The sequence below is a fragment of the Bemisia tabaci genome, chromosome 1 (genome assembly GCF_918797505.1).
Source record: "Bemisia tabaci chromosome 1, PGI_BMITA_v3".
NCBI classification, from domain to species: domain Eukaryota; kingdom Metazoa; phylum Arthropoda; class Insecta; order Hemiptera; family Aleyrodidae; genus Bemisia; species Bemisia tabaci.
In genome coordinates this window covers 82,521,542-82,547,907 of record NC_092793.1, presented here as the reverse complement: position 1 = coordinate 82,547,907, position 26,366 = coordinate 82,521,542, and the positions used below count along the sequence as shown (strand labels likewise).

Below are 26,366 nucleotides of genomic sequence, written 5' to 3'. Positions count from 1 at the left end.
TGTTAAAAAGATGAGTTTTACGGGATTAAAATCCTGAAAATTATCCGGGGTGGCCCCCAGATTCCGCCCCCAACCCAGAACCTTATCCTGCATACGCCACTGAATCTACACACATTTGATGTCATTCTACTCAGTATTAATGCTGCTACGCATTATGGCTCAATTTCTAGCATTATCTGGTGCATTTCGACAATAATTGCTTCTCACAGACGTAAACCGTGAGGCAGCGCAGCGTAGTGGCGGATCTCGTCCCTAGATCATAGAATAACCTTAGGCGAATTTGATCAAATATTTGAACTGATGAAATTACTTTCTTTTCGAGCATTTAATGCCTTATTTTTTTCAAAAAGAGCAGGAATAAGGAGGAGTGTATACAAGCACAGCCAAAATAATATTTGGATCAATTTATTCTAAAGTCTTATGAGTTACATGGATCTAGAATACTGATGATATTGTTTGATCATGATGAACGGGAATTCTTTTACAACAACAGTAGGTAAAATATCACTGGTTTGATTTTGTACAAAATATAAAAGTATCAAAAGGAATAACTTCAACATGCACTTAAAAAGATGTCGCAAAGCTGACTATCCATGTTTTGCGTGAGTGATTAAAACATTACCAAAGAAGAAAGATATATAAAATAATTTGTTCTAGTATTTCCGATTACTAATATTATGATGGGTGCTTTTTTTTTTTTTTAAATCGTTGACAAATTGCACGGATTTGTTGGCAAAATATAATTTGAATGCCATGTGTGCGAATAAAAGTAAATTAAAAACAATCAAAGATCTTCTATGAAATTAAAAAGTTTTGAAGGTCAAGCTTCTACCTTTATAAAATATTCATATCTGTAAAAAATACTTCACTATTTGAAAGGTTTGGAGGACAAGTCGCGCAATATCAGTTTTCGCTCTTTCGAGAAAAACGTGTTTGAAGTTTCGAAACGGCATAGATCCTTATGGTGGAAAGAAAGTTCAAACTGACTTTTTGATGCTTAAAAATTGGAATTTGGGAGTGAATTTTTCACAGAATATGCATTCAGGCTAGTTTTACTTGAAATCATTAATCTCATTTTTTCCAGAAACTGAATTTATACCTACGCTTTGTCCTCCAACCCCCTCATTAATGTGCCACATTAAGAAATTCACAAGTCGTTAAGTATTGGAAAACATTTTGATAACAAAATGCAGGGATGAAAACCTCTAAAGAAATGCAATACAAATTGTTTTTCTTTTTCAAGAAAAAATAGTAGATGAGACGCAAAGGCACATTCGTATTGACATGCGAGTGACCAGTTTAGCTAAAAACTACTCTGGGTGTTTTTTACCTAAACTACCTGTGCTGATCATTTTTGGAAAATTTAGTGGTGCCTGCAATGCGGTAGCTCACTAAGACATGTATTTGTCGAGGAAATAAAATTAAAGCACTGATTTTTTAATAACTTTAACAGACCTAAAAGGAATATCAATGAAACGAATTTGAACAGAAATATACAAAATAAGATATATTATACAAGTTTACAAAATTAATGAGCGATAATAAATTAAAAAATGCACTTAATAAAAATGACTAGACATTGAGTGATTTTACTGAAAATCTAAGTTCCGGAGTCATGCATTGGAATGCAATGGTATGTGCGTGATGAGTATAAATTAATCAGTTTGAGAGTGACGTAGTTTTTGAAACGACACCGACGACACGTAGTCATAGCGGTATGATATCATTGAAGATCAACATTATCTTTTGTGACTTATTAGCATGAAACTGCCAGCCCAGAATGTTCCAAAGGCAGTGAAACCTAATTTGCAAATACAGCTCACTATTATGGTTACTATAAGACGCACATGAATTTCATGCGTTTTAAAATGAAGTTGAAGTACACGATTAATATCGACCACAGAGCTGCTTTGGGGGAAAGTGTTAAAAACAGTTTTTTAAGGAATGATACTATACGGGAGCTATTGAATAAAGGCACTTCACGGATCAATAGTGAAACAAAGGGTTCTTTTCTTGGTCGTAAAAGTGATCGAAAATAGATGCGCTTGCTTCACATTATTTTGCTTATGAAGACTAAGAAAATATGAGCCAGCCACTTGTACTTTACACGGACGCATATTGTCAAAAAGTATAATATACATTAGGGAAAAAGAATCTGAATTCGATAACAATAATAACAAAAGGCCGTCGTTTTCTGAGGAGGCACTTAATTACACAACAATCACATTTTTGGGTAAGGAGTTTTGCAAACACGAGAGTTCCTGAAACAGAAAAAAAAACAAGAGTGTGAGTCGAAAAGCTCATTTTTAAGACAAAAGTCCTGAAACATTTGTAAAAGATAAATACTCTGTTTGTAAAAGTAGCCAATGAAAGTTTCAACAAAGGAAGTCGGTTTTTCTATTCTTGCGTTGAAGTCTCCACTCGCGCACTCTAAGCCACCTGGTCACCGCTTTCGATTTATAAGAGACAATTATCTCATTTTCATGGATGAGGGCGGTAGTACTGATAAAACATTCAGGAACTAAATAAATTTACCACTATTGGTCTTACAGTTATTAAGACTCTCTTTGACATGCATTTTGCAATTAATAAACATAACCTCTCTTACGAAAAAATAATCGACCTCGAACGATTTTTCCCCAGCCTAGCTAGGTACATCTAATTATTATTTTTTTTTTTTTGCCTACACACTCCAACAGACGTCAAGGTCCATCAATACTATTAATTTTAACTCATGAGTTCGGATAATTGATTTCGATTTAAGCGAAGTTGCGACTCGCAAGCAAAACTCACCATATACTACAAGAAGGGAGGGTAACAATTCAAGTATACTAAGATTTGATTGTGTAGAATCTGATAACCGTGAAAGAATACATCTTAACAATATATTATAATTAATACGGTACAGAGAGGCATCAGGAAATTATTAGGCAACCATCCTGATTGATTCTAGGTCCGATAAACACAACTGAAGCGAACTAAGAAAAGATTCACGTGTGTTTTGATATGAGATCTAGATTGCCATTGGCACACACGGTAATCAGGGAACATGTTGAGATGTAGATGGACTATTCGATGGACATCGAGGCACGTGCGGTCGAATTTTGGCGTGCGTGTGGCAGAAGGTGACCGTCCCTGGATAGAGAGGTCAACGACGGTACCACCCGATGGACAAGATAAAAATCCCTTGCTCTACAGGCTGATTTTATTAATTACCAACCAAACTGCTCTAGCGGCGACCCTGTCTCTTGGTAAACGGATTGGATCCTCGTGGACCGATGGGACAAAATCGCCTGTCCGATTGTTTCTCCTTCGGTCAAACAAGAAATATTGGCTTTGCCTGTTTAGGCAGGTCATGTGTGCACGGCGCGGCGGCAAGGGTGAGTCTGTGTTTCATCAGACTGCACCGATAGCAATCCTGCATGTTAAAGGCGGATGGGAGAGGAGGCTCTTAAACCCTCGAAAACCTGGCTCATTTTGACGTCGCATCGATAGTATGTTGAATATAAGACAGTTCATTCTTGAAATTGTCTGCGAACGGCCAATGGGGAGCCATCCTTTTGTTTTCGAAGTGGTGCACCCGATGGCTAGCAAGGTCATAAGGTTTTCGGCCACAAGATGAGCATCATATTTCTATGCTTAACCGGCGAATTGATTGAATTATGGTAAAAATCGTGACGTTCACCAATACTTTCCTCCTTCTCACATACAGCTTACAGCTCACAGCTCACAGATGAATCATTGTGACACTAGGAAAAAAACTCCGGCCGTGGAGGCTGTACTAATGGGCTAGACACCGTCCACGTTCCGGGCCCAGAAGCCGAAAGTTCCGGGCGTAGCACCCGGAGCAATCGAAGCTACAGCTCCATCACCCGAAGCTTCCGACCTCGGAGCCCGAAGCGGACGGTTTGTCTATACAGTCCGTGACTTTTTTTTCAATGAAAGTCCTAGCCTAGTAATTTAGGGGGTACGTCGGGTGGGTTACTTTGTGACGGTCAGGTTAGAATTGATCAAAGCACTAACTTTCACGGTTATGATGATTAATGAATGCACCATGGGGCAGTATTTGGAGAAAATGTGTGAAGTAACTCTTAGAAGGACTGAAGAAAATTATACTTCACAAAGGACTGAAGAAAATTATACTTCACCAATGAGTCTAAAAATTAGGCGGGCACGATTTTTACTTCCAACTGGCTCATGTTTATCAAGCAACATCCGCCTATCTGATACGGCTTCCTGGGGAAAACGATGCTACTTAGCATGATGTGGCAACTCTGCTTCCACGTTGCCATGCTGAATCTGAAATTTCACCGAGACGAGGCAGTGCTGAGAAATCGGGGGAACCCCAACCCCGCGCAGAGGGGAAGTTGTACAGGAAACGAGCCACGGCCTGAATAGCAGCTTATTACTCAAATTTGGATGTATTTATGCTAAAAGGACTTTAGTGCGCGGAGTTTCCGTGCAACACAGTTCCTTTCAGTATAACTACATCCAGTTGTGGGTAGGGTTCGCGACCAGCTGTGCGAGTCCTTGCTTTCGGGCATATCTCGCTTTGGGCCCAGTGCGCACTGGTGAGTGGTGCTGCTGCGTGTTGAGGCCCCGTTAAAAACAACACCGGTGTTGCTCGTTTCAAAGTTGATTCAACTAAGGGTCTCGCTCCATCACTACAGCTGTCAAGTTCAAAATCTATCGTTGAGTCGCCAACTGAAGACACCAAGTATTAGCTTCTCAATGAAAGTGTGTACCATTCTTTAGGAAGATTTCGAAAAACTCACTCAGGCGTCATAGGTGGTCCACGGGGGGGGGGGGGGGGTCGGAGGAAGCGCCTGCCACCCTCCCCCCTGCACCTCTCGCACCCCGTGCGAAAGAGGGGCGAACATGGGAGGAGTATAAGCAACTAAAACAGCATAGCTCATTGTACTACAAAATATCTGAACTACACGTTATTTTAACTTGCAATGAATGGGGCAAATATGAAGTATGAGTGGTAGTGGGACAAACTTTCAAGTGTTTGACAGAGTACCGTCATTTATATTTTCCTAGTGTTCAAATTGCTTTTTACTACCACATCATTATTGATTCACAGCCAGAGATGGTTGTTCCTTGCTGAGACCATTGATAATAAAACGCTATAGCTTTTTAATGGTTGTATACTTACATTTCATTAGAAAAATCAGTGAAAGTGTTAAACAAAAATGTATATTGCTAAAGAGGCTAATTTAGGTTCTTGAGATGAGGAAATTTTCCCTGAAATATTCTCACGAGAGGTGGTGAATAGGTAAAGCGCAGGGTCCGGAGTGGTGAACATTCCCATGGATTTAAGTATGAAATAGATGCTTGAAGGTGCGACCTTTGGCCTCTGGCTGATTGCACGTGTGTCAACAGTCAGTGGATAAAGGCCGGGATCGTGTGAAAAAGCCACCTATTTTTCGCTAATTCGTATTCATCGCTTCCAGTTCCGACGCGACACAGAGTCCGCTCGATTCAAAATCGTCCCAATTTCGCAGCCGAGTTTGAGTCCGAGTTATGAATACGGGGCAGGGAGAGTCCACGGTTGGGAACCGAGTAGGATATTAACAATTATTGGTGCAGAAAAATGATAATTGAAAAAGCCGTGGCCGTGGAGAGGGAGGGCTACCTCGGACAAAGCCCTTTACAGGTAGATGGGAGAAGAAAAAGAAGAATGAACCGCGTACCGCTCCGGCTCGGAATTCGGAAATTCGGGTCTGAATAGTTTCTTTCCCTCGAAACGCCGGAGCGATGCCGATGATGTCGATTTCCAAGTATTTTCATCCTTGCTTTCGTCTCGATACCTTTTAAATTACGAATTTTATGACGAAATTCCGCAACCGTGTGCTAAAGTGAAATCGCCGAAAAAAGGTCTCCACACGCTATAATATTTTTGAAATACCCAGCAAGTGCCAAGTTTTCTCACACACATTAATGGAAAATGCTCACGAAGTACATTCCGAAAAATTTTTGCGAATATTGTCAGTGGCGAGGCGTGAATTGCGATAAATAGATTGATATGTAATTTAAACCTATAGTAAAGAATCGATTATTAAGGTGTTCGCTGCGAACACCATGTTTATCGATCCTTTTCCATAGGTTTAAATGGCAGATCATTCGATATATCGCATAGCACGCCACGCTACTGAAAATTGTGAGGAGGTTCATTTCAGCGATGCTGCAGGTCAAGTTTATATAGGGGGCCACAGAGAGGTGTTGGTTTCAACATCGAACATTATTGATTAGACATTGATCCAAAGATATATGTAAAGTCAACGGCAGTTCAAAAAGAAAATATTGAGAATTATTTGAAAATATTGAGGAATGGAGAATTTGCAGATGTCTGTCAGTCTGTAAATTTTATGTTGAGGAAGAAACTACGGAGCGAACTGAGCATGAGAATACCCTTTGTTTCTAAATTGAACAATTATTTAAGGAAATATGAACTAATAACCTAATCTGCTTAAAATACACGTGCTTAATAGGAAATGTCTCCTGATGACGCCACAAGGCAGTAGGTTTCTCACTTTAAAATCTATTTTTATCTCTCATTTCAGAAAAAAATATGGAAAATATTTACTTCGAAGGATTTCCCCTTTTTCATTCATTCCACCTTTTAATCCAGACTGTGCGATGATGTAAATTGACCCCCTTCTGTAAGGCGCCTCTTGACCCCCCCCCCCCCATGTCCCTCACTTGATCCACGGACTCAATATTTGGGGGTGCCTCCGAATATAAAACTAGGGGAGCGAGAAAGTAAAAAGAAAGGGGACCCTTCTAAGGATTCGCTTATGATCAGCGTTCCTCGCCGGATCCGATTGATATTTCCTAAAAAGAGAGCGCTTAGCACCAATTTTAGCCTACGTCAGGTTAGCTTAACTCTTCCTCCTCCTTAATCAGGTAAATTTCAAGGAGACCTTGATGCCCTTCTCATCTCATTTTTTTTTCCAAAAAGGATATAATTACTTATGCAATCAGAGAGAATGAAAAGAAAAACATTTGAGAAATTTGTATGCAATGAAACTATAAGAAAAAAGTAACAAGTGGGCTTATAGCGATTTGGAGCTCGAACCGAGCTGTCGTCGAACAGTTTTCAGACCGCTATGACACCGATAATCTTCTTAGGAAGTAAAGATGAACTTTCGCTATTTCATAGTGAGTCAAATAGTGGAAGGAGGTCCACGGTTGTTCCTTTCCTCCACCCGATGGGACTAACGTCCCATCCAAATGCGTTATTGAAGGAATGATCGATCCCCATCATTGCTTCATCTCCACATATTTATACATGTTCAAATGATGGGGCGTTCTGGTAACAAATTTTTGTGACAAAATCATTTCTGTCTTGGGAGTCTCCAAAATGTGTACATCATAGTGATAAATTTCCAACTACTTAGAAAAAGGGTTCGCGGAGCGTACCGAATGCCATACACGAGTAACTGGGGGTCTAGGGGGCGCAGCCCCCTGGCTATCTGTGACGGATGCGCGAAGTGCGCCCAGAACGGCTAGTATGAAAAATACTTGGAACTTAGCTTGGTAAGAGCTTTCAGATGCAGCAATAAAAATTTGTTCGTGCAAATTCTCAATTATTTCTCCAAACATCGTAAGAATGAAAATTGTATAAAAATCGATATAAAAATACTCACGGCTTATGTTAATCCATTCGGGTAGTCATGTCATAGAACCGACTGATCACGTAGTTTCTTCTATTTACAACATATTTGCAAGAGTCCGTGTGAGATCAGGTAAATAATAACAACGATTCTGGAACAAAGCAGAGGAACCAAAAACGTTAGCCCAATAAGTAATCTTTACCCACCATAAAATGGTGATGAGAATACCTACATAGAAAATTCTTAACTGGAATAATTCAATGTAATAATTAACTCTTTTTATTTTAATCAGTTGCATTTCCGGTGGATAGAGATAATACCTAAAACCTAACTGCACTGAAAAAATGATACACAGAATAATACAATAATGAGCACAGAATAATTTTTGAAAGTTTCTCTACATCTTTAATCAAACGTGAAGATTCGGTTTTCCAATTTGTATTATTTTATAGAATTAATCACACGTCATTTGATGGAATTCTTCGATAAACATATTTTTCAGTTTCTCAAGTACCACGTTCGAACAGGATTACAACACATTTCGTGTCGATACAACTGAATCAAATTATAGGCCGGATAACAATGCAAGTTAATGGTAGCTCTGCCCGCAGAGTTTATAAAATTACTAATGGAAAGGGTTCAAATTGTCAGTACGCATCAAAATTAAGTATTCAATCATCCCCCAACCGAGCGCGTTTCAATCATTTCAACAGAGTTCAAGTATAAAATCGCTTGGAGAGGGGTAAGCACCCCTGTTGGGTCACCGTAGCGTGCTGGGCTCTACAAAAGATTAGATAAATTCAATAATCGAAACTAAAATATTTTTCCTCGAAAATATTGGGATTCATCAATGAGCCGCGGGGCGCTTTCAACCTGATGCTCGTTGGTGTTGTGCAGCAAGCAGAAGAGGTCTCCCGAATTTCCAGCATCTAAATATATGAATGAAACTATAAAACAAATTTTGGCTCTCCATTCGTATGTCTTTTTACTACAGAAAAACTGTGCCGCTTTTTGATTGGTCGACGAGTTTTTAGGTTTCATGATGCTCTAACGGCCGTAAATAAACAAACAAGATGGCGACTCACCGTAACATTATGATAAGAAGCTAAAATTTGAAAAACATTTCAATTATACAGCAGTAACGATTTATACAGGCATTTCCTATTAATCATAGATGTCATGTTGCCTTTGCACTGAGGGAGAGTTATAAAAATAAAAAAATATACCTCAATAAGAAAAACATAGCGATTCAGAGAGAACAAAGAGAACACACTGATGATCGTAGAAAAAACTTGATGGTGGTCAGGAAAGTCGGAGACGGATTTCTCTCGATATTGAAGGGCAATTCTTTAAAGAACGCAGTTAGGATTGAGCTTATTTCTCTCTATTATATGGCAAACTTGTAATCCCATCAATTGAATATGGGCGGCAAACTTGTCAGTGGATCTCATGATTAAAAATTGTCCATGATCTCTCTCCATCGATCATTTTTTGGCACAATAGATCGTAGCGGGTGAACGCATGGCCTGCTCAGGCAAGTCAGCCAGGAAATGGGGTGGAAGAAAGTGGATGAAGATTCTCTCTATCTGCCGATGAATGCAAAATCCTGTGATTTATTAGTCGCAAGATCCTACACTTGAGCCCCGGTAAATATTCTACTGAAAACGGTGGGGCGCGGATTATTTCAGTCAGATTCGTTTCTTTATTTGCGGGCGAGTTACGTAGACTGGCTAAAGGGGACAGTAATGCATAGTCTCTTGTACGCGGGAGCTCATGTCTCGTATACATAAAGGACATATTTGTTCGCAGGGTGTCATCATTTAATAGATTTAGCTTGGAATCCTACGATTCGTGAAGTGCGTAGTTAGTTGTGGTCGATATTGATGGTATGGTGGTACGCGCGTTGATGAGTTGATTACAATGCGGTCATTTGCTTTCATACATGGAATAGAAGGACAGTCATTGCAGCCAGCGGCTGGTAAAAAATGCGCCCGTTACCGCGCGGTAGTTACCTAGGATAACTACCGCGGTAGAGGGCTATAACAAACCGAGAACAACCGTGATAGTTGTGGTAGCAGGCGGGTATTTGTTTCCTCTACCACGGTAATTAACATGGCGGTAAATAACTACCGAGCAGCATACTTTCTCGCGAATTATTAACCAGCTACTGGTTGTGACGACTGTCTTCTTCCCCCGTGATAGTTTGTCGCATTCCTGACATAAACACATAACTATACACTTCTCGATGAGTTTTGTCGTCCTTATAACTCGCTCAATATCTCGAAGTGTAGTTACGCTCTATAACTTGTCAGCCCAAAACGAGTTCTGCCACTCTAAATGTTTGTTTTTCTTTCGCACTGCCACCTCTTCCCTGAATTTTCTATTTTTTCCCCATATTTTGGCAGGAATCATAAAAATCGAAGAATAGCAGAAAAATGAGCGTCCTTAAAAGATAGCTTATAAGTAGTGAAGTGGAAGATTACAGTTGCAAATCGTCGTTTCCCCTAGGAAAGGATGTACACTCCTTTTCAATTTTGCCATCTTTCCCATAGCCAATTGCATATTAACCGGAAAAATCTCGGGCATTTTCGACTGAGATTTCGCTGATACTTCACCGGATTTCATGCAAACATCATGACAATTTTCGATAATAATTGCAGATAAATATTTTCGATAATAATTGCAACCTTGGAATGGAATTACATTCCTTCGTCCGGGAGACTTAACTACGAAGTACAGAGAGAGGCTGCAGTTCAACGGCACAACGGGGAAACTCCCGGCCCGTATTTCGTGTTACCGCGTAGTCTTCTTCGAAATCGCAGAGGGATGAAAGGAGTCCTCTAAGACCTGCTCCAAACCTTCAAGAGGGAGGGCAAGGGCGATCTACTAGAGGTGCGGCCTACTCTTCCTTTCTCATTCCTTGCGATGCTATTGTCAATCGCAACAATAAACCTCGCCGTTTGGAAGACTCGGGGAGACGTTCGCCTAGTGTGCCTCCTTAAGACTATTTCTTACTCATATAACAAGAATAAATCAATACTTTTTTTTTAAATAACTTGGCAATAATACGCAACGAGTGTCGAAAAATCAGGAACAACGTGTATTGATTTCGGTCTCATTCCTTAGAGGTCTCTGGGTAAAAATTGGTGGCTATTTTTATTTACTCTTAATTTGTCTTCTGTTTCTTGTTAACACTGCGCACCTCTTCATCTGTTTTGGTATCTTGCGGAGTTTTAAGTATCAGATAGATTTAAGAGAAGTATTGTCGCATTTACAAAGACCATGTTGGTTTAGGCTATGAAATATTCTGCAATTCGTCCAGAGGAGTTCCGTTATAAGGGGTTCCCAAACACAACATACGAAACCTAACAAAAAAAAAAAAAAAAAAAAAAAAAAAAAAAAAAAAAACCATTAATCTTCATTTAGCTCAAAACGGCAACAAGTCTGATTGCGGGATTTGAATTGAACCCTGAGCTGTTTTGTGTAGACAGCATTAACCCTCAATCGAGAAGTTCTTTGGAACAAGGGTGTGTAAAACTTACAATGCTGCTAAGATTAAGATTAGTCAACTTACAGTTAGTGCATCGCTTCCATTTGAATAGTTTTCAAGCCCTGCTAGGATTTGAAACATAATGGGCTCGTGATTTTGGTCGACTCGAATCGACATCTTTTAAAGCTCAAATTAACTTTCGAATATTTTTCTAACCTTGTAGATGAACAGTCAGTGACACGGTAGTGCCTCTAGCAGATAAAGGTTAGTAAATTTTTGGCCTGTGTGTGTATTTAAAACACACTCGATACCCGGGTCGTTTTCCGTTAAATCGATTTATTCCTGATTACGAATTCAGTACTTACACAGAAAAGTGAGAGAAATGGAACTTTCGTCTTAATTTTTAGCTGAATAGTTTTGAGAAAGTTACGATTAAAAAAATACGAAGTCAATGCAGCGAAGGTTCCTCTCCGATTTCAGAGAAATTAGATTATGATTATTTTGACAGCGAGTCATCATGCGTCATCGTGCTTTGCACAGATTTTTCAAAAGGGTTCAGATAAAAAACGATAGTCTCCAAGCCATACAGAAATGTATTCGTAGACATTGCTCTTAAATAATTTAAATTAAATTATTTTGACAAACGTCTCACTTCAAATAAAAATCGATAGACGACAAACCACGAGAATACGCAAATCTAGTTTTGAAAGGATGACAAAATGGCGGTTTTTAATCAGTGTCACCATTCAGCACACTTTGTGCGACGTTCTTTAAGAATTCGTACATTCAAAATGATCTAGACACTCCTAACTTCCCGGAATCCTTATCTCTAACTTTAAAAAAAAAAATAATTCAAAAAGAGACGTGTCGTGTTGAGAGCTGCTCGTTTTTAGTAGAGAAGGGGATTTCAGAAACCAAGTATAAGCGCACAAAACAGAGGCTGAAGATTAAATAGCCGATGTGAAAGCCAAAACGCTGTGATTACGGAAAGCTATCAGAACTATCATCCATCAATTGATTGTGAGGGGCACGCGTCGTCTATGGCTCAGCGGGCTATCGGTTGGGGGACACAGGTTGCCAACTGTAACGAGGAGACACCGACTCATTGTGACCATTGTGGAATTTGTATTTACGTAACATGGACTGGCAACCTGGTTAAAAATGTACACAACGCCAACTAATATAAACACCATCCGTCCGAGACAGTCAACGGAACGTCCGAATGACAAAGCTTGCATCCCGGGGAGGGGGGGGGGGGTCGCTTTGGCCTACCCGCATGTTCGCCCTACGTACGCGCAGTTAAAAAATAGAAACGGAAATAAGTCAAAACGGAGTTTCGTAGGGTGATTGTTGGGACATGTTAATTTATCACTTTGTAAGAATAACTGACCTCACCGGCCCGCAGCCTTAGGTTCTATTTTTGCAGTTGTGCTGTTAACGTTTCGAATTTTTCAATTGAGAAGTATGCTTGTCTTTTTCATGAAATTCATATTCTAAATTTTGAATCTTCAACGTCCCGAAGGCGGTGGGGGGGGGGGGGTCAGCATTAATGCTTTGAAGTTTGATCAATGTTTCTAGCTTATACATGCTTCAAAAGAGGGAGAATTGCTAAATGAGTTTGAACTTTGAAGGTACTTAAATAAGTTTTAATCCTCCACGTTTTCAGTCATATTGGAAAGAAGGAAAAAAAAAACAACCTAACGCCATAGTCGCATACGTTTTATCGATCACTATGCCTAATATAGAAGAATTTTTCTCTCCAAAGACGTGATAGTGGGTGATTTGAAAAACACAGAGTGAGCATCCAGACGTTACCAGATTTCTTTCGAAAAAATATTCATATTTGTGGAAAGTTTTGAATGCTATATCCTTGACATTTTCAGATAGGTACTTTTGATCAAAATACGAGTTAAAATCCCCAAAAATTTGGATGGAAAACATTTAAACATTTCCCTGGAGATGCGTATTCTAACATAAGAAACCTGGCGACGGTCTTAGGCTCAAATAACATTCCTTGTCACAGCAGAATACTACTTAGGTAATAGATACAGAAGTTTTAAGCGCTCAGCCGATAGGGATCGCTTTGATGTCAACCTGCCTCTAGGATTCAAGTATACTAGTAGCAATGCGATCAAAAGTCGCACCAGCTCTACAAGATGATGGTGAAGTGCATAACATATTTAGCATAGATTAATCTGCGATACCTTTTTTAAAGCTTCTGATTCCAAAGCAAGGAGGATGATAATCGATTTTCTTTATTTTATTTAATTAGCTGTAGTGTAGATTTCTCTAATTTGATAGTTGATATTTTTCTCTCATCTCAACGGTGCTCATCTTGTTTGAAAAACTTAAACGCGCCTTGATAGAATTTGCGAAGCGCCTCTATAATTCGAACGTACTAGAGCTTTCCTGCTACGATGACCCTCAAGTATACGGCTATGCCGATGCGACATTTCGGAGGCGAGTGCGTTAACGAAGACGGAGCTAATCTACGGAGAGTCTGACACGGAGTTCAACCAACAACAGATGCGGAGCGGAGGCAACAGCTAGCCACCGATGCGTTAATCCTGGACAGAGTCTCGAGTGAGGTTAGGGACGACATACGCAAGCTAGAACCTCACTCCTCAAACGAAGACGAGACGGCGCGGCGAGACTTTGCACCAATTTGTAAAGAGTCCTGCCCTCCGCCGCTGTTGACTAATCAGTCATTTAAGTCTAAGTTTTCACGTGGGGCTTCGGTGAAAAAAATCCATGATCTGGCACCCGGCCGCCACACGGCGTACGGTGAGTGGCGCTTCGAGCCCCGCCGCCTAGCATGTGTTGTGTTTTTGAGGGTTAGAGGTCAGATGAGAGGAATCGCACGATTTCCTTACGAGAAAAATTGGAGGAGGAGAAATTTTATTGAAAAATCCGGCAATCTTGCCAAGGGAAGTCTCATCGATTGGGTGCATCTTCAAGTAGGCCAAGTGAGGACGCGCAGTTTTCTTCCCGGGGATTAAGTGCAAGGGTGCAGAATGTTCTTCACCTTCACATTTTTGGAGGCAGCCTTCGCTTTTTTGGAGGTTACCCTCACAATGTGGTCCACACAAGAGAGCTCGGTACAAAGTTTCCTTCGTAAAAAGCTATGCGCTTAACTTGTTAATGCCTTCTGCTTTTACATTTTTCCCCCTTTCTAGGTGCTTCCACATTGATTTTTCATAAAATTTGGCTTTCTGCGAATTTTTTAATATTATCGGATAAGAACGAGAGAATTTCAGTGCAAGTAATTTTGTTAGCTTTTTCCGAAGGAAACTTTGTACCGCGCTTTCTTAGGTATATGTGGACAATATTGTGAAGGTAATAAGAACCTACATAAAACAAGTTTGTCGTATGAATTAAAAATGTGGAGCAAGTACATACATTTTAGAATTCAAAATTGCTCAGATCCTAAATTAAATTTAAAATTCGAGCTTGTATCAACAACGTTAAAAGTTCAAATAGTGCTTTTGCTTATCGCGACAAGTATGCACGCATCCAGCACAGCACTTCAGTAGGTATAACAAAGTAAACGAATACATAATTACTTTACGCATTCCTTTCCGGTCAAGTAAGTAAGCTGTGTGGCTGCATAAATGAGACTTCAGTCGTGAATTCGTGATCTTATGAACCAATAAACAAGATATGAACTAAAACATTACTCAACATGTTTCCTCTTCGATTTTAAGAGAAAAACGAATCATACAACGGTAAGTCTAGAAATCAACTCCTAAAGAAGATTTAAGTCTGGACAGTGAATATTGATTAAATAATGTCAAAAGTACCTACAAATGACATCACTTGTAGAATCTAACTTCAATATGAACAGTCTTTAAAATTAGTACTTGTTATTACTTCGTTCAGGAGATATCTCCAAGCTTTACGATGTGCAAGTCGTTTTATACGAAAGATGTTGACGAAAAAGTATTGCCGATGAAACTGTAAAAATTTGTATTGCGTTTGCGGTGTTTCAAAACCTTCGCTCCTATTTTATTTACGAAAAGGAGACCCGAACCAACATCACCCCTTAAAAGTCTTGCTAACTTTTCTGCAAATGGAGACAGAAGAGTCGCTGAAGTTTTAAAAAAATGACGTCAAGTAGTCTGAATTATGATAGAAAGTCTGTAATGCTACAAGCTGAGGTACGCATTTCTGCACTTCACCATCGATACCTATGTGACTCTAGAGCCGACCTGTCCTGCGACCCACTTAAATGCAAAACATAAGAGAGCACGCGGCTTTTGAGTTTCTTGCAGAAGTGGGGAGGAAAATGGACGGGAAAAACTGAAATGTTGGTGACTAGATGAGGAAATAAGTGAGCATGAAATTTATATCCATTAAAGCACCATATGCCGTTGCCGCTCCGGTTTTACAGCGACCGCAAGATGGGCTTCACAGCCGACGCCTCGCGGCACTGAAAGTTTTGTAAACAAACAAATGGTAAAGTCCGTTGGGATGGAAAAAGAGGGTTGCATTGTGTTCTTGAGCGCTCGCCTCGTCGATGGAATGCCCAACCGTGATAAAGGATATTCGCCTTCTTCATACACTCCAAATTGCATAGTCGCCAACGGCTTTCCTCGTGTAAAAAATATGTGCCTCTCTTTTGTTCATAAAGCGGGATATACATATCGCCTAGGGACACTAAAGTTTATTGGTACGCCACAAGCAACCAAAAATAAGGATGTGGCTTTCCTGCCCATAAAAACTTATTCCAGTTTCCCATCTTGCCCCTCCAATTGACTAATCTTTGGAATTTTCTCAAATGTGTTTTCTCCATCAAAATCGGAGATGGAAATCGTAGAACATAACAAATAATGAGGAAATTGATCTAAGTCCTCATAGGTATATTTCTGCGTATTCTGCTCAATTTAGCGCAGAGAAGGCATCTCTCAGTTGAGGTGACTTGGAATCTCGGCAAAACATATTTCATTACTTATAATCAAAGCAAATTTTTGTAATTCGTTAAAAATTTAACTGAATTATTTTTTATATTATTTTACAATGCTCTGCGCCATCTGTATCCAATCACTTTAGTGATAAATTCTGCATTTTAAGACCTAGGTAAATAACCAAATTTAAAAAATAATGGTAAATAGGAAAATGTATGATTTTTCCAAACCTCTCTGGACATCCTCAAAACAAATGGATAGCAATTGATAAAGTTTTCAAAAGGGTATGTAATTACTTATCCATGAGTAGCATTTAAAATTGAAATAGAGTGATTTAACTATTAAAAGTCGTATTGAAGTTTGAAGTAACGAGTAATCAGTAATAGAGATTATTGTCAAATATTCATTTTATTTTTTCATTCCTCGAAAGGAATAGAATCAGGCGTGTTGGGAAAATATTTATCCTCCACATCAAATGAAGGAATAAATATTTCTTTTTTCAACTAATATTAAAGAGCGTTTGTGTATTTTTCTTATGAATCATGTTACCTATCCGTTGGCGAAAAACCACGCAAGAAAAATTGTGCATACTGCTCACTTTCGCAAGAACTTTTTGATATTTCCTCAATACGGAAGGTGTCTAATAGGTATTACAAGAGAAATATTATTACTACGCGGCTTACAGAAATACATACGTAATGCGTTAGGAAACAAGTAGAGATGGATGGCGGCAGACTCTCTCTTATTTTTATTTTTCTTATATGATGTCTGTGAAAAAGAGAACATAACTTTGCTAAGCTGTTAGCATGCCGTGAATACTAAATATACGGCTGTTTGGGTATGAAAAAACCGCATTTCACAATCACTATTGATTCGGTTGTACAACGTGAGTGTTTGAGATCTAAAATGATATTAACTTTATTTTAGAAACTGAGGCATCCTCAAGAAAATTATTTACACACTTTAAATTATATTACAGATGGGTTCGTTTTCAAAACTTAATCTGCTTAAATGGCCCGAGAATACTCAAAATATTTCCGCGTTACACGTTGTAAGATTAACTACTTTCTCGGCATATCGGCGTTTTAAGTCGGCAATGTCTGAAAATCTCAGACTCTATATTATTTTTTTGAAGGAAAACAAACTGAAATCATTCCTTGGAGTTCTTGCAGAATTTTCTTCGCACAGAGAAGAAAAATCACGGCAGTTTTAAAGAATTGCCGTTGAGTAGTTTTCCATTTAAAAATAAAGTACGACAGGAAGTCTACGACGTCGCAAACCAAGTTATGTGATTGCCGACTTACACCGTCGATATGCTTGCCAATTAATGATTTAGCTACGCACTGTATTCTCTATGGAACGATTCCAGGACTGGATCATCGGCATTTACTGAAAAAATTAATTGGAAACGTATCCGATCCGTCGATTTCGTTCGAATAATACGGTATATAAATTGTAAAATCTAGTTGAGATCGTGAAACGAAGAGAAACAAATTGTTGAAGGAAATTTATACATTTCATCGTTACGAGGGCACAAATGATCCAAGGAACTCATCTTGTCGCACCGAATCAGCAACGGGTCTTGGAATAACACGAGGCACATAGGTACTTAGAATGGATGGGAACCATAAGATTCCCGTCCTTTTCTAGAATCCAAAGAATGGCACCCGGATTGCTTGAAAATGACTTTTACGGAAAATAATATGGGCTTACCTTTGACATAAAAACGTCACTGGCTCTGCTGCCAAAGGGATATCACATCTAATAAATCTTCGTCCTCCGGGCTCATGGGTGCGTAGGCTGGCGTATTGTAAGAGCCCTCAGACGTATAAGATGAGGGTGGTGGTGAAGAAGAGTTTTCAGAGCACGTCGGGGACATTGACTCAAGCTTGAAGGAGTCTTCCGGGTAATAGCTTTGGTCCCTCGAGGATGGATGTGTGTTACCGTCCAACAGTTCTTGCAGTGATCTAATGTACTCTACAGCCATGCGAAGGGTCTCGACTTTACTGAGTTTCTTATTCGAGCTTCTAGATGAAGAATTCTGATTATAAGAGCCCTGAACGGGAATGTGAGAACGTAGGGTTGCGAATCCGTTGTTGACTTGCTTTACACGGTTTCGTTCACGAGCATTTCGGCGCGCAACAGAGGCTGGTTGATGGTTGGCCATGTTAGAGTATGCAAAATTTATCCTCCGCTTGCACCGCAGCAACTCCGAGCCTGTATTGGGGTTGTTGTTGGCGATGTTGGTGTTATTATTGTTAGTGACCAGGACGGTACCTCTGTCTTCGGTCTTTATCTGAGTAACGGGGATAGGAGATACCTGGGAGGGCGAAGTTACGATGACTGCAGTTCCGTTGTGAAGACGCTTTAGGCCGGCGTTGTTAGCGCTCAAGTTAATCAATCCAATAGGTTTTCCAATGACTGAGGCCATTTCACTTCATCAATACGAAAAGCACGAGCAGAGGAAGAGATTGTCACAAGGGCGAATACAACACGAAGAGAGGGTCACACACTGAACGTTCGCACACTACGAGGGGAGAGAAATCAAACACGAGCGGTCGTTAACACGAACTGACCGTCGCGGGCGGGAAGTAAACGGCGACTGATCGGAGTGGTAAGGACGGGCTTCCTGGACGAGGACGGTGGAGCGGGAAGAACCTGGTCGAGCCGAAGACTCCCCTCAGCAGTGGAGGGGATGTGTCGCGCGCCAGCCCCTACTTCGGCAACGGCTCCTCAAAAGCAAGAACCTGCAGTCAAATCTCCCTGCTTTCCTCCTCTTCCCCCGCTTCACCACTCCTCCGCTTCTAGACTCCTTTTTTCGGGAGTCTGGACGGTGGAAGACGGAAGGGGGAGGGGGTGTCGCGCGCCGGCGAGGTACCGGGCGCGTGTCTTGAACGTGAGATGGATGGATGCGCGGCCGGCTGCCCCCTCCCCCTCCCCCCCCCCCATTGGTAGCGGGTCTTAATCACCTGGCTCCCGGTGGATCGCCGCCCCGCGTCTTCAGTGCGCTACAGGTCTACACACAGGTTTCGAATGCAAGTTAATTGAAATTTGCGGAGACGCCACGAATTCGCCCACTGAAATACTGGTTTCGGGTTATCGGGACCCATGTCCGTGCGACTAGCGCTCGAGCTATTAAAATTATAAATTTTCTCTTTTGGTCATCATTCCTCATCATTTGCTAACCCCAAAAATCAAACTTGAATTTTCAGAGAGCAGGCCATTGAACCCAGCTGGACTTCCGCTCCGGCAGACGCAATACACGAAAATTGCACATCAGAGCGCGTGAGTGTCGCGTTTGAAGCATAAATACAATATTGAAAGTGCTCCGCGCGGTGCGCGCCAAGAAACTATACTCGCTATGGTTCAAACCAGAGAAGCAAGATCTTATAAGACTTTATAAAATAAACTTTCGCGAATTTCAATCATTTTTGAAAAATTCTCTACTATGGGTTCAGTGTGACGTGAAACTGTAAAAATCTTAATTTTAGAAAAAAAGAATGAAGAAAAATGGGAAAAAACGAAAGATGAGCCATACGATCGTTGTTGCGGGTTGCATTAGCAGCCGAATTTTTTCTCCTTCGGTGAGTGTTTTGAAAGAAGCTGAAGAAGATCTCCATATCGGTGTAATCGAAAAAAAAACCATTTTTGGTCATCACATAAGCACTTTTTTATTAAAAAGTAGTGTTGAACATGTTATGTTTTCATTTTCAATTATCAACCCTCTAAATTTTTTGTAAATAATTTGAAACAATTTACTGGAAACAATTTCTTAATGATATGATTTCGATACTCAGCCCCCGAAAATCAAGTGCCTTAAATTTCATGAAACTTAATAGGTATTTGAAGTACTGAATGCGCCAAAATGTATGATGTGTAGAAAATCAGTATCTACATCAATGCTGAAGTGAGAGCAATAGGCAAATTACTATTAAAAAGTACATGGCATTAGTACATGGAGAAAAATTAGTTGCATAATTTAATAGCTGATCAATACAGAACAGCACTCTCCGAAAAGCACTGACACAACACCTTTTAAGCGCTCAGCCGATAGGCAGCGCTTTTTGATTTCGACTTGCCTCTAGAATACTAGTATACTAGTGCTAATTCGTTTAAATGGCGCACCAGCTCATCGATGTGTAGGCTTTTTGGGGGGGGGGGGGGTCCAGTTTTAAAATAAATAAAGCTGTGATAACCGTATTTTATGCTTTTAACGTAATGCGCGGGTAGTTACGATCGTTTGTCTATAAGAAATTTCCTTAGCGGTAGAGTAATTCTTATCGAAATTGATCGTTGAAAATAAAAGAAGCCTAAAAAAAACGCGCCTGATGAGCTCAATGGTGGCTATCATTTTCGGGAAACGAAAAAACGCGTTTACGGTTTCCTTGGTAACTTTTTTTTGCTGTCAGCTGATGTTTTATTTCCATTTCCCAGCCAAGTCGACGGAGTTTATACTTCCTTTCTTCACTAAATACATTGACTAACACCTGAGCGCTTTTCTAATACGACAGTATTAGAACTTTCCCGCTTGTTTTCAATTTATTTTTAGAAGAGAAAAATGCATTTTTCAAAAGATGCGACATCATCGCTCGACAACAATGAATAAGATAAAAATGTAGCTTAAATAATGTCACAATTTACTCCGATCATTGTTGATGTTAAGTTAGCCACCGATTCTCTACCCGACGTTCCTTCCACACATGACAGAGAACGTCGAGACGCACAGAGCAAATGGCACCAAGCAGCAATGTACCTATGTACATCTGATAAGGCAAGTTCCACGAAGTGTCAATCCTCAAAAATACAAAGCGAGAGACAGATCATCAAATTGATCTACCTACGGTCAATGACTGTCAATAGAGACAGACATTAAATAAATACGTCACAATGAACCAACCACTATTTAATAACAGATCTAATTTAAAGTGAGGGTTAAACCCCTCCCTCTGGAGGGAGGACCTTCCTTAGACCTTTCCCTCCAAGGAAAACTTAAAACTGGACCACTTTACTGCTTACGGGTCTAAGCCGCTGAATGAAGCACATTCCACCAGTCATGTGAACCCAACTGAAAATCTCGCAAAATCCAAGACGGCATAAAAGCTCAAGTTCGAAGTACAAGTTTTGTATTGAAAGACGGCAAGTTTCGTACTGGTACTCATTGGACATCAAAATTTTTGACTCTGATTGAAAATTTTTGAACACTTTGGCTTTTTGATCTCACTGACGAGTGTGATCTACTGACGAGGTCCATAACAAGACCCAAAATTATAGATCTCTCGCCGTGACATCTACTTAATATTCTAATGCTAATTGCTTGAGCTGAACGCTCTTCCCCTTCAGTTATGTACTGCCGTACTGGCTATCCATTAGAGCTCAAAACTTTTGACTCTAATTGAGAATTTTGGAACTTTTTGGCTTTGTTTGCAAAATAGTGTGGACCCAGCACTATTTTGCAACTTTTTACACAGTTCGGGTTACGTTTTTAGGTTTTTTTTTCTCTTTTTGTTCGTGATTCTAAGGAAATTGGTCGAAAAAATCACATTTAAGGGCGGAGCTAATAAACTATGCTGTTTCACAGGATTAAATCAAGTTTGGGAACTATTGACATGTGTTTTCTAGAAGTAAATTTTACGTTCTTTTCAATGAACATAAAAATTTTTTTCTCAGATAATCGTGGCTGGAGGTATGAAGCAAAATTTCTCCTAAAATCAGCAAAAATGCGCCTTTTTTAAGCTAATTTTTGAAGAAAACGTTAATTTTACGACCAAAAAATGAAGCTAGAAAAAACAAAGGAGGCTGATTTTGGTAGGAAATTTTATGTTCTTTCCGTAGGTTGTTTTTTTTTTTTTTTTTTCTTGAGATGAACCATTGAGGAGATATTTGCAGAAATCTAATCGTGGGTTTTCTCAATTTTGAAAAATTCAAAATGGCAGCGCCCTGAGGACCAGCAAATTTTCTTGAAGTTAATATGGCCATTTTCGGGTTTCTTTAGCACCTAGGAATCGAAAAAAATTGGTTTGGTTCGAAGGACAGAACCCATGTTGACCAGAGTGATCCTTACTCTTTTTCTTCTATGGCTCCGCTAGTAGGAGCTGCATTTTGGGCATGAAATAGGGAGCTTTCTAGGGGAGCCCACTTCCCCAGGGGAGTTATTAAGTTGCCCAAAACCGCGTGGGTGAAATCCCCAGGGGAAATTTTTGTTTAAAGTTTAAAATTGTATCGACTGGTGGAATGTGCTTCATTCAGCGGCTTAGACCCGTAAGCAGTAAAGTGGTCCAGTTTTAAGTTTTCCTTGGAGGGAAAGGTCTACGGAAGGTCCTCCCTCCAGAGGGAGGGGTTTAACCCTCACTTTAAATTAGATCTGTTATTAAATGGTGGTTGGTTCATTGTGACGTATTTTAATGTCTGTCTCTATTGACAGTCATTGACCGTAGGTAGATCCCTTGTCCATTCTCCAGGTCAGCACATGAGATGTGTCATTCGCGAGGTTAGCACATGCATGTGATGTCGTGTCATTCCCCTGGGAGCACATGTGATCATGTGTCATTCCCCTGGGAAATGGCATGTGATCACATGTCATTTCCCAGGGGAAATTTTTAGCAGGGAAATTCATGTCGAAATCTGCAATTTCTATGTTCATGCTGAAGTGAGAAGGGAATTTTCAATTCCTTGAAGACTTGACGGAAAATATCTGGCTTCCTTGTGAGCTGCATGGAAGTGTTGCGAGTTCCATATCGAGTTCAAGGAAGAGTGTCCATTTCCATGAAGACTTGATGGAAATGACTTGGTTTCCATGTGAGTTACATGGAGCTCACAAGCTTACGTAGAGCTCACAAGGAGATGTTTTCATTTCCATGAAGGTTTGATGGAAGTGGCCTAATTTCCACGTGAGTTTCATGGAAACGTTATGATTTCCATGTCAAAGACCATGGAAGTCAGACGATTTCCATGAAATCACATGAAAATCGGGTCATATCCACGTGAAACTACACGGGGAATTCACATCCGTGCTTAGTTTTTCATTTTCCTCTCTTTTTCTGGCTCGAATTTTACGAACGAATTTTACTAAAAGACTTAATTTGGCGATTTCTACCCGGGCAAGAGCTTGCGAACTCTGGGCCCATATGATGATGAAGGTAGCATTGTGAGTAAGTAGAGGAGTGTTCTCTTCTACTGTAGACTGACAAAAACCCTGAAATTTCTGTGAAACTCATTCCGAGTAAAAATTCCCACTTGCACGGTAGATCTAGCCGGGCCTAACCAAGGGAAAATTATAAAGGTTCGGCCCTGTTAGCACAAAAAAAACTAGTCTCACGTGAATACACATACATTAAGCCGCTTTCACAGCGCAGCCTCGCGCTCTGCGACGCCCAATCGACATTGCCCCCTTTCGTCTTCACTACTTTCTTTCAGTTACCAGACCTCTATCTTGTAAGTTACGATACTCTTCATGATGACGTTGTAAATTTTTCTTTTGTGTCCTAAGAGATCCTCTGGTCCCAGACGACCCCATTTAGCATCGCGATAGCTTTCCTGCCTTGCACATTCCGATCCTTTATAGCCCGATCCAAAATTCCGTTCTTAGTTAACCACACTCCCAGATATTAATACTCCTCCCAGTCCTGAATTCTCCGACCATCCTCCAGTTCAATGCTTTACTGGTCACCACCAATAACCTACTTTTCCGTCTTTACCACATCGACTTCCGTCCCCCACTATCGGTATACTTCCGCTAAGGGCCGATTGTAAGACCTCTGGTCAGGCGCTTATCGAAGTGGTGGTCTGAGCTGACCAGAGCTTGACCAGAGGTAGATGTGTATGACTTCCGGTTTTCCTACGGTCAAGTCCCGGTCAGCCTTTGTTCTCTCTCGCAAACCAGTAGTTAGGCTGATTAGCAGATTGACCACTGGCCAGAGTCTGATTACTGGTTTGGTAACCAGAGGTTGACAGTAAAAGATCTTGCACCCGGCCCTAATCCAACCGAGCTGTAGACTCGGTCGACAGTCGGTGTCTTGTCTGAGGAAGGCATTAGCTGGAGTACAGTAGCGGTCAGCCTGCCTTTTGAAGACGGTCTTGAGGTAGAATGAATTTTTCCCTAAGTCGTGGAATCTGACACAGGGTGCGCATGCGCGACGAGATTTCCGTGAGAAACTGCACCCGTTTTAGGAATACTCTACCGAAATAGACTTGAAAGACGGGCCCGCGCGCCATGGCGGCAGCTCACGACGCGTTCTCATTTAAATAGTATCACGCCAAAAAAAGCACCAAATCTAATCCTCCACGGAATGCTCCCTTAAACACACGGCGGCGTTTTGAGCCACTAAAGGCACCACTGATGTCACATTTTTCAGGAACATTTTGAAAAAATAGGTAGGTAACCGGTTGCGAATAATATGAATTTGGCAGCTATGGATGGCTGAGGCAGTCTTGTTGGTTTAATTGCAGTTGATTGGAACTTAACATTTGCCTCTGTTCTGAATTTGCATATTGGAATGAGGCGGTGGTGGTCCCAGATGAGCCACCTTGTGAGACGTGACCAACATCTTCGATACTTTTTTTTTGTTGAAGGCAGAGGTGACGACAGCTAACAGATAGAGTCGTAATTTCTAAGAAAAATCTTTGGAGGCGGGGGCAGTGTGCCGGGTGGACAATTTGCGAAACTTAGTCCACATATTTTAAGGTAAATTATAAAAGAAAATTTTTTCTCGTATTGGCTATCGTTGCCAACTGGACTGAACGAATAGTCATGAAATGGTTTACTTTTCTACCGCTGCGTTTAGGTCTCCAAGATTTCCTGTGAATTTCTCGACCCAATGAGTTGTTGGAAAAGAAAATATTTTTCACCATGGCTATTTTGCTCAACGGGACTGCATTGGAAAAAAATGTGACAAATATCACCAGAAGGATGATAAATTCTAACAATGATCTGTATAGTCAGAAATCTGGTAGTTTACCACACTTTTGGTAAAAATTTTGGAGCACCAAAAAGCCATATCTTTATCAGCACCAAAAACCTAAATCGTTATCGTATTTAATTGATGGCTAAAGGTGAAAAATGCGTACTTTAATAACAAAATTCAAATTTCTAAGAATATACCTATTTTATTTTACTGGAAGAACAAATCAAAATGCTTCCCTCCAATGGCGTGTGATTTTTTTTTTTTTTTTTTTTTGAATGAGAAGAACAATCACAAAGAAAACATTCAAGTAAGATGATCTTCTGTCACAGTTTAGATGCGCGTAAAGTTAATTAGCGTGGACTCTATTAGGCTATTCACATGCTAGAAGACAAACGTAACAACACAGTATCCTATTGCGATCGTCGGTTATTTTTCCTGGATAAAATTAAAACAAGAGCGAAGACATAACTTCGCAATCTGATACGCAATTATCCACTTTAGCCATCAACATACTGTTGAGTACAGCAATCAAACTCCTTCATTTACCTACTCATAAGGCCGAAAAAGGATTGCAAAAAAGTTTCTGTGGTTTCTGTGATTGTTGCATTTACACCGAGAGGACCCAATCGAATTTGACACATATTTATTCAGGAACATTTTTTGAAATATCCTGAAGTTAAAAGACGAGATTTGATGGAAATGTAAGCTCTCTTTCAGGCAAAATCCACCTAAACAAGGTGGGTTTTGCCTGGTTTGTCAACCGTCAACCGTTGCCTGGAAGGTGGAAGAATCCAAATGTGTCACAACTGTGGTGGATGACGTCAAAAACCCGACTTTTCAAAGGGCGATATCTCGGTTAATTTTGAACGTAGAAAGTTGCGGTTTGGACAGATCTCCTTGTTTTTAGCTAATCTATAAGAATCAAGCATCAAAACGCGATTCTGTGACCAGCGCAACTGACCCATTAAAGAGGTCTCTTTTTCTATGCTGATAAAATTTGCTGCAGCTCGGCCAAATTAGATCACTCATCGACGAATTTAAAGACCGTTTGATTAGACTTGCAGAAGAAATTTGAAAATTTTTAAGATCTGGCCAAATCCAAGAGTTACGTCGATTGGCTGATCGTTAGAGTTAAGTAATACATCAAAGCTCCTTATATCTTGAGCCGCGCTAGGTCTATAATCTCTACGTACTAGCCTTTGCATTTATCTTGTTCACAAGATTTCCCCCAAGAGCTTTTGGGCGGGTATAGATTTTATCCGGTTTTCCAATTGATTTTTTCTGAGATTTGCAGTTGCCTCCCCCGAAGAGTGGACACGCGACATCTCGCAAAAGGAACTAATTACGAAGGACTTCCGAGAAAGGGAGCCGGTGGCATTTTAATCTCCCCTAATACTTCCATATTTAAATAGTTGGCATTGCGCGTGACTCCTGGTTGCCTATTTCCGTCGTG

The 26,366-nt window shown here is 40.3% G+C and overlaps 1 protein-coding gene across 2 annotated transcripts; it reads right to left on the bottom strand.

The window, feature by feature from the left end:
* Positions 1-389: 389 nt before the first annotated feature.
* On the bottom strand, positions 390-18,688 carry LOC109044065 (achaete-scute homolog 1a). 2 transcript variants are annotated; one of them, XR_011900834.1, is made up of 3 exons: positions 17,727-18,677; positions 7,653-7,770; positions 390-2,261 (listed from the first exon to the last, which is right to left on the bottom strand). XR_011900834.1 is itself a non-coding variant. In XM_072306293.1 (2 exons), the coding sequence occupies exon 1, from the start codon at positions 18,442-18,444 to the stop codon at positions 17,743-17,745; it is 702 nt and encodes a 233-aa protein (XP_072162394.1). In that variant the 5' UTR covers positions 18,445-18,688; the 3' UTR covers positions 10,384-10,984; positions 17,727-17,742. The 2 variants fall into 2 exon arrangements, 1 of the variants encoding a protein (XP_072162394.1); XM_072306293.1 differs by lacking the exons at positions 390-2,261; positions 7,653-7,770 and adding an exon at positions 10,384-10,984 and having other exon boundaries at positions 17,727-18,688.
* Positions 18,689-26,366: the final 7,678 nt, after the last annotated feature.